Here is an 8,792-nt window from a genome sequence, read left to right as displayed (position 1 = left end):
GAATGGAGGAGAAGGGATTGCGGCGTGACCATCCCCCCTGGGGGGTGATTTCTCGCTTTCTGTCTCTATGTCTCTCTCTGTCTGTCTGGCGAGCGCATGCGCCCTACAGTGAAAATCTCTCCAAAAAAAAAAAATCTTCGGAAGAAGCATGTCAGTCTGTACACAAAGTGGATTTGATCACTGGCTTTTCTGAAGTTAGAGACTAGCATTTCAGCACCTGAGCCTCAGTTGTTCTTTTGGGTAGAGGTACAGGTGCTGGAGTCAGACTGGGGTTCTGACCCTGGCTTCAGCACTTCTGTTTGCTGGCTGGCTGACCGTGGGCAAGTGACTCAACTCTGTGACTGTCGTCTTTTAAATGAGGGCCAGAGTACTGATGTCATAGGGCAGTCGTTAGGGTTAAAGGAGACGGAAGTGAACACGGTGCTAGGATAGAGCAGGCAACCAGTATTAATTACCAGGGTTACTTTTTCTTTTAATGACCATGCGGCACTCCCAGGTCCAGAACTCAAACCACGCCGTCTGCGCCATGTGGGGTCCAGCCTCCTTAAGCACCACACCACCTGCTGCCCCTGATTATTAGGTTCACGTTTTAGTGGTATAGAAGGAGAAGCATAATCTCAATATACATCTTTGAATTTTTGTTTTGTTTTGTAGAGGATTTTTCCTTAGGCACATGCATTCGTCAGAGAGACAGAGAGAGAGAGATAAATCACCCCCCGGGGGTGGCCACACTGCAGTCCCTTCTCCTCCTGGGATCTTGGGCATGCATGCACACACATCCAGTGTGAGTTTCAAGCCACTGGGTGTCGGACATGAACTGTGGTCGGCCACAACAGTTGGCCATGTGGGAGTTCAGTGACATAACCACTGTGCCATCTGATTGTTATTTTTTTTCCTGAGAGACTTTTGTGGTAGGGCATGAATGGTTGCCAGTCACCCGGGGTGGGGGGTGGGATGGCCACACTATGATCCCTTCTCCTCCATTCTCCTCTCAGGAGTTTGGGCACGCACGCACATGTGCTGGTGTGAGTTTTAAGTCGGCAGGTCTGGCACTTAAACCACAGCCAACTGTGTGGCAGACTGGTGACATAACCATTATGCCATCTGCTGGTCCCTCCTCTTTGAATTTTACAAGGGACCATCTCAGGTCTCATTGGAATGCATATGCTGAGTTTAGCATCAACAGGTTGTTAAAGGGCCTGCTGCTTACACCAACCCTCCAGCCCCAGGGTTCTGTATTTGCTAGGCTTGTCATACTCACATGCCAGTTTTATCCCCATAGACCAAGACTGTTGACCTGTCACACGTAACCTAACCTCTGGGGCTGTCAGGGTTACTAGGAAGAGTTTCAACCAAGCCTGTTCAAGGGTATGGTATAGAGGTAGATAGAAGTTAACCAGTTCTGCTTTTTCAGCCACTTGAGTTATTTGGAAATTTCCAGATTTGTTCCACCTGCGTTGGTGTGTGATTCTTTGAATAAGTGATTAACTATATCTCCTCAAAACTAGGGTACTTAAAAATGAAGTTAAGGCCATGCATCTGAGTACACCTACTGTAAACTGATTTGCAGGAGACGTTGCAGTAAAAATCCTAAAGGTGGTCGACCCAACTCCGGAGCAGTTCCAGGCGTTCAGGAATGAGGTGGCCGTCCTGCGGTGAGTAGAAGCTGGTCTGGCCGGCCGCCTGCAGTGGTGAGGCTTGGGGTGGGAGTCCAGGGACTGCGGAGTAAGGGGCTGCATGGTGGCTGGGACTGGAGGTCATTTGGTGTTCACTGTGGAGCTCCTGGGTTAGACACCCCTCCCTTAGGATCAGAAGAACATTTCCTTCTCCCACTTAGTGGTCGTCAAGCCCCTCAGAGAGCCCCTGTTTGTGGGAGCACCCTCTTCTGAGCATGCTAAACTCCACAGCTTTGCCAGCCTCGCCCAGCCGGGGAACCCGGGTGGGGCAAGGACAGAGCCTGTGCAGACCAGGCAGAGTGGCTTCTCTGAGGCTCTGCTCTCCTCCCGTTCCCCAGCAAAACGCGGCATGTGAACATCCTGCTGTTCATGGGCTACATGACGAAAGACAACCTGGCCATCGTGACCCAGTGGTGTGAGGGCAGCAGCCTCTACAAACACCTGCATGTCCAGGAGACCAAGTTCCAGATGTTCCAGTTAATTGACATTGCCCGGCAGACGGCTCAGGGGATGGAGTGAGTAGATGGGACGACCACTCTCCAGCTTGTCCCTCCGCTACAGCCAGGGACAGAGGACAGCGTAGTCCTTAAGTGACTGTGGTATCTGCACAGCGGAGAGTGAACCGCTGTGCCGTGCTGGGGTGGAGGGTTCGGTTATGAGGAACGAGAAGCGCAAGTCCTTGCCCAAGGGAGGCTGCCCCTGGGGGCTCAGGTGCAGACTCCAGCTGCTACCCCTCGATTCCTCTGAGACCTGAGAATGTGGCAGGGACAGGTCCTGTGCTTGGACAGCCGTGACTGAGCCTGCCCAGGGATGTGTGAGGCATGGCCCATCCCCCAGTGTGTACACACATGCTGTCGCTTTCTGGGCAGTTCTTTCCCTCTGAGAGAAGGCCTAAAGGTAATCTTGGCTCTTCCACAGACAGAGAAAGTGAAAAAAATCACCCCCTGGAGGGATGGCCAAACCATAATCTCTTCTCTTCCTGGGATTTTGGGCAGGCACACACATCTACCGGCATGATTTTCAAGTTGCTGGGTCTGGGACTTGAACTGTGGTTGGCCATGTGGGAATCTAGTGCCTTAACCTCCATGTTACTTGCTGGCTCCAAGATGTAGTTTACACACCATAAAATTCATTTAAAAAATAAAATTTTTTGCCAGAGGGCACATAAACTCGTCAGAGAGGTGGGGGGCAGGGAGGAGCACCCCACACTGGCCATGGTCATGCCACAGTCCCTTCTCCAGTTTTCCATGCTATTGGGATCCTGAGCATGTAAACATGTGTTTTTCAAGCCACTGTGGCCAGAGTTTGGTCCGGGTGGGCATGTGGGATCTGGTGCCTTTAACTACCAGGCTATGGGCTGGCCCTCAGATTCAACCTTTTTAGTGTATACTCAGCAGTTCTCTAGAATATTCAGAGTTGTGGGCCATCACCATCACCTAGTTTTAGATCGTGTTTATCACCCAGAAAGCAAGCCGATCCCCACCCACCTCCCCATGCTGACACCTGTTGATTCCCTTCGTCCCTGAGTGTTGCCCGTTTTGTGCATTTCTTATAAACTGCGGCATGTGAATGTAGTGTATAGAGGTGAGGTGTTCTGTGCTGGGCTGCTTCCCCTCGCCGCTCACACGCTGCACCCGGCTGGTAGCACGCACCAGTACTTCGCTCTTTTCTGTGCCCGAGCGACAGCCCGCTGGTACTCAGATGGACACTGGGCTATCGGAATTACGAACTGGTGCTTAGGGAGGTGTCAGCGCAACTGTGGTGCGGCCTTGGTACGGAGTGATGTGGACCAGGTCGGGCCAGCCAGGGCCAGTCCTGTATGTAACTCCTCACCAGGAGCCAGGCCGCAAGGTGGCTTTTCTTAGCTCTAGTTTGAAACTGCTTTCCACTCATGTCCCTCAGACTGTTTTTACCAGATGTATTTTCCCTTCACAGCTATTTGCATGCGAAGAACATCATCCACAGAGACATGAAATCCAACAGTATCCTTTGGTTTGACTGTTCAGTTACTGGGAACTGGGAGTGGGGAAACAGAAGGCAGCGTTTTCATCCTAAGTGGCTTTTGGTGTCAAGGGATATCTTCTTAGGGAAGGAGGCCCAGCTCAGGAAGACACGGAAGTCAGCAAGTCAGTCCTTCCACGTTCTCAGGCGCGCCTTAGGGCTGGCGTGCTCTCCCGCAGCCTCTGCCCACCTTGTGTCGGGACGAGAGTAGTGTCTTAGAAAAGTTTCTTTCTTTCTGAAGTTTGTCTCAGCAAGTGTGATTTCCACGAGCTGAGCGTCACGTGTAGGTAAGGCTTGAATCGGCCCTGGTTTCGTGCACGGCACACCACGAAGCTGAGCTTGGCTGGGGAGCGAGGCTCTGTCTTCCGCACTTCTGGTGGTGTGTCTGCCAAGAGTGATGGCAAGGCATGTGTCCCAGTGACTACCAGAAGTGCCTGTGGCCAGAGGGAGCATGTGTTTCCCGGAGGGGAAGGAGGTACCCTCCCGTGGGGAGTGGTCATCTCTAACCCCTTCTGTCTCCCTCCCGTCCGGAGTTTGGGCATGCATCGCATGTGCCCCGTGTGTGAAGCCACTGGCTGGGGACTTGGGTCTGTGCTGTTGGCTGTGCGGCATCCAGCTGCCTTAGCCACTAGGTCACGGAGCTGGCCCACACATTCTTTTTGACTATTTAGAAGTGATTTGTGGGGACTGCCAGGTGGTGTGGTGGTTAAAGGAGCTGGACTCCCTCCCACAAGCCACTGCGGTTTGAGTCCCAGACCTGGCAGCTTGCTTTCTCGCTTTCTTTCCTTCTCTGTCAACATCTGGTCAAGTTGAAAATAATAAAAACAAATGGAATTAAATGAATAATTCTCTTTTTTTTTAAGTCATTTTCTTAGTGGTCACTTTTAGAAACAACCTCTTCCACTTCCCAAGGCGCAGTGCGTTTTTATAGACTGTAGAATGGTCTTTCTTAAGCTGTAAGGCAGGACGCTGAACTTCACTTCTGGGCCAGCGGGAGGCGTGGTAGTTGTGGCGGAGTTGGATTATGGACTGCAGCCTGTTTGGGGCACGTGTCTGGGGCATGAACACCTTTCAGTGGTGGGTTTTTGGCCACCGACTGTTATATCACTAAAGTGGACACCAACCACTAAAGTGGACACCGCAGATTTAAGGAGGTGTGAATTCCTGGGCACAGCTGCCTGACTTTCCCCGGAGGAAACACTCGTCCTCATTTGAAGTCACCAGGGGGTGCTGTTCTAGTGACACACCCTTAGGCCAGCACTCAGCACTCCGCAGGGGACCCTCTGTTGGGCCCGCTGGTCCTTTGAGGGCAGTAGTGACTGAGCAGTCAGGCCATGCTTGGCCCTCTGGGGAGTAGCGGGCAGCCTCTGCTTGGTCTCGGGGTTTCAGGCAAGGAGCCTGGCACCTAGAGGTGGGAATAGGGGACAGAAGCTGGGTGGGTGGTGGGCGCAGTCGCAGCCTGCCTCCTGGAAGAAGGTGGGTGTCCAAAGTACTTCTAAAAACTTCAAAAACCTTAGCAAATTCAGTGTAGAGAAGGCTGGGACAGAGGGGAGGGGAAGAGATAGACACTGTATTATAATGGGAAGTTTTTCAGAACTGACCCTTTTTTGAAAACCAGAGTCCTTAACAAGCATTGAGATATATTTCTCCACGAAGGCTTAACAGTAAAAATTGGAGATTTTGGCCTGGCAACAGTGAAGTCGCGCTGGAGTGGCTCTCAGCAGGTGGAACAGCCCACTGGCTCTGTCCTGTGGATGGTGAGCAGGCTGGGTTCCCTGGGGAAGGAGCGCCCTGGAACTCCACGTGCAGACTTAAAGCATTGCCGTGTCCCCTACTGTCAGACGGCCTGGGGTCCATGTGAATGTCCTCAAGGAGGCTGGAGGCCAGAACCCTTGCTCAGCTTAGCATGGGGAGGAGCGGGCCACCTTTAGCCGTGGCTGAGACATAGTCCTTCGGGGGACACGCCCAGGGCCAAGGAGCGGACTGTCATAAGTAATGGAAGGGACAGCCCCGCCCCTGGGCATGTCTGTGGGGCCCCTCACATGTGACGAACGCGCTTCGTTCCTGCAGGCCCCAGAGGTGATCCGAATGCAGGATAACAACCCGTTCAGCTTCCAGTCTGACGTCTACTCCTACGGCATCGTGCTGTACGAGCTGATGACGGGGGAGCTGCCGTACTCCCACATCAACAACCGCGATCAGGTAGGTCTGCACGGGCTCAGAGCCCCTCCAAGTCCAAGCACTAGGGCGCGAGGCGCTCCTGTGGCCCCCACCCAGTGCTCAGCTGTGTGCTCCCCCTAGATCATCTTCATGGTGGGCCGAGGGTATGCCTCTCCGGATCTCAGTAAGCTGTACAAGAACTGCCCCAAGGCAATGAAGAGGCTGGTGGCCGACTGTGTGAAGAAGGTTAAGGAAGAGAGGCCCCTTTTTCCCCAGGTAAGACGAGCTCAGGGTGCTGGGCTTGTTAGTAAGCAGTTCTTTTTTGGGTGGGGGAGAGATTTTGCTATAGGGTGTGTGCGCTCACCAGAGAGAAATCACCGTCCAGGGGGGATGGCCACGCCGCAATCTCTTCTCCGTTCTCTCGGGATCTTGGGCGTGCGAGTTTAAGCCACTGGGACCTGGGAGTCCAGCGACAGCCATTACGCCAACTGTAGGTCCCGTAGCAGCTGTTCTTAGTGACAGACGTTCCGGTCCCAGTACTCCACCAGTTGGGGGTGGGGACCGAGGTGGTTAGCCTGTCTCTGGGCCCACAGCTGAATGCTGCCCTGGCTGAGACCACTCCGTGGCTTTGCTTTAGATCCTGTCTTCCATCGAGCTGCTCCAACACTCTCTACCGAAAATCAACCGGAGTGCTTCTGAGCCATCCCTGCACCGGGCAGCCCACACTGAGGACATCAACGCCTGCACGCTGACCACGTCCCCGAGGCTGCCTGTCTTCTAGCAGACCGTGCACCTGCGCTCAGATGCCAGGGAGGAAGCCAGCCGGCTCTGCTTTCTGCCCGCTTCCTACGGAGGCAGAGCAGGTTTCCAGAGAGCTGCTAAGGACCTTCTGGATACTCACAGGGCCTTAACTTCACGTGGCCTTCTTTTCTACCCACCCTGGCCCTGGAGGAGGCGGCCATCACGACGCTGGTCTGTTCTCCCTGCCTCATCCCCGCGCTCACCTTCCAGATGCACCGAGGGATGCCGGCCGCAGTGCAAAAGCTGGGGCCCCAGCTGTCAGCTGAACGCGTGTAGGTAGGGCAGAAAGAGCACCCGGAGGGGAAGTCACGGTGGGCAGCCGGGCTCTGCCATGGAGACACGTGGGATTTGGGAACCCACTTCTGTGAGGAACGCCTGTCACAGGAGGGTCTCTCCCGCAGAGACGTTGGCGCAGCTCCTGACAGTTTTGCACATAACACACCAAACGGCCCGGGGCTGCCGCGACTCGCTTGCCGGGGCCTGCTGTGGTACTACGGAACCTGACTTGGGGGGAACCTGACTTGGGGCCGCGTGCTCGCTCAGCCTGAGGCGTCTGGATGGCTTCCTGGCCGGCGCTCGGCCTCTCCTCCCACCACAGCCTCCCTCGCAGGGAGCAGGCCCCCACCGTGTGTGTATCGTCTTCCAGGAGCTGCCCCCATGGGGCAGACCATAGGGCCAGCCTTGTCCCGTCACATCGTGTGTGCAAGGAAGCAAGGAACACAGGTTTTCTTGACAATTTGAGTTTTAATTTTGTTTTTATTGCGCCTGACAAAATACAGTTATCTAATGGTTCCTCAATTATGTTATTTTAATAAAATAAATTAAATTTAGGTTTAATGGCTGTTCCCTTCCTTGAAAGTAGTTGTCACCCTTCTGGAGAGCTCAAGAAGTGGATGGGCGCCTCGGCTGGGGGTGAGGGGGACTAAGCCACTGTGCCCCTTGTGTCCCTGCACTGACCCCAACTCGGAAAGCAGAGCAAAACGCGCCCAGCGCAGATGACAGATCTTCTCACATCTGGAAGGAGTGCAATTCTAAAAATGTTTTGTGTCTGCACTGCTTTTTACAGAAATAGTCTGATTCACAAGGTTATGTCCACCCTTCAGTCACCATCCAGCTGTCGAAGACCACCACCTTCGCTTCTTTTTAGGACCACTGCCGGGGCAGGGCCGGAAACCTCAAATCAGAGCTGGGTTTCACAGGCAAGGATAGCGCACGTGTGCTCCGAGCCCCCAGTACACACTGCCGGGCATGAGCCAACGTGAGAGGGGTCCTGGCGCAGCGCTTCCTGCGGCTCCAGGGGCCTCCTAGGAGGGAAGGGTCCACACCCTCACTGCGGCTGCACATGGGACACCAGCACCACTGACTGGGGACAGTTGCGGGAGCTCACAAGCTGATCATCTCGAAGGGCCCCACGGGAGTTGTGCTATCGCTGTGTTCACAAAAGGCTCCGAGGAGGTAAAACGTCTCCCAGCACACATGGGAGTTCACCAGAGAGGAACCCTCGGTGGGAAAAAGGCATCTGCAGCTTCTGAGGCAGATGCAGGTTTACCGTTTCTGGGGAGAAAAAGATCAAGAAGGACAGAAGCCAGGTATGTTTTAAAAGCAATCATCAAAAACAGTCTGAGTGTTAGCTGGTCACCAGAGGGGTTCAAAGTGCAACTAAGAGAGCAACTCTAAGAAGAGCATTTTGTATACTTGTTAGGAATTTTATATCCTTCGCTGTTCCCAGGGCTGTAATAATGGAGTGGGTGAGACCGAGGGGAGGTGCCACCCCACTCTCATCTGAGCGCTGAGGCAGCAGGGGCAGCTCCCACACCCCGGGTGGGGAAGTCTGGGCTGCAGGGCCACGATGCAGGTGCAGCACCTGTGCTCTTCAGGGTTCTGATGACTCGACTCCGGAGAGGTGCATGAAGAGGTCCCCCAGCTCTGTCATGTCGACTTCTTCGGTGCTGGGGACGTGCTGGCTTTCTCGGTTCTCAATGAAGTCCCAGAGCCGCACTTCCAAAGTTAAGTAAGAGGAACAATCAACTATGTGTTAGTACTTTCTTAACAGAAAGAGCACCCGGAGGGGAAGTCACGGTGGGCAGCCGGGCTCTGCCATGGAGACACGTGGGATTTGGGAACCCACTTCTGGGAGGAACGCCTGCAACAGTA

At 54.0% G+C, this 8,792-nt stretch overlaps 1 protein-coding gene across 3 annotated transcripts in view; it reads left to right on the top strand.

Annotated features, from left to right (window-relative positions):
• RAF1 (Raf-1 proto-oncogene, serine/threonine kinase) overlaps window positions 1-7,475 on the top strand; it is a 37,209-nt gene extending 29,734 nt beyond the window's left edge. For all 3 annotated transcript variants that reach the window (XM_014592473.1, XM_027776658.1, XM_006160649.3), the window contains 7 exons: window positions 1,571-1,655; window positions 2,015-2,191; window positions 3,612-3,658; window positions 5,316-5,434; window positions 5,748-5,879; window positions 5,979-6,113; window positions 6,475-7,475. In XM_014592473.1, coding sequence (XP_014447959.1) covers window positions 1,571-1,655; window positions 2,015-2,191; window positions 3,612-3,658; window positions 5,316-5,434; window positions 5,748-5,879; window positions 5,979-6,113; window positions 6,475-6,618 — 839 coding nt within the window. In that variant the 3' untranslated portion in view covers window positions 6,619-7,475. The remainder of the gene's footprint in view (window positions 1-1,570; window positions 1,656-2,014; window positions 2,192-3,611; window positions 3,659-5,315; window positions 5,435-5,747; window positions 5,880-5,978; window positions 6,114-6,474) is intronic.
• Window positions 7,476-8,792: the final 1,317 nt, after the last annotated feature.

This window comes from Tupaia chinensis, unplaced genomic scaffold (assembly GCF_000334495.1).
Source record: "Tupaia chinensis unplaced genomic scaffold, TupChi_1.0 Scaffold000704_1, whole genome shotgun sequence".
NCBI lineage: Eukaryota > Metazoa > Chordata > Mammalia > Scandentia > Tupaiidae > Tupaia > Tupaia belangeri.
Note: the sequence above shows the minus strand (reverse complement) of the source record. Positions and strands in the feature narration are given on the sequence as shown.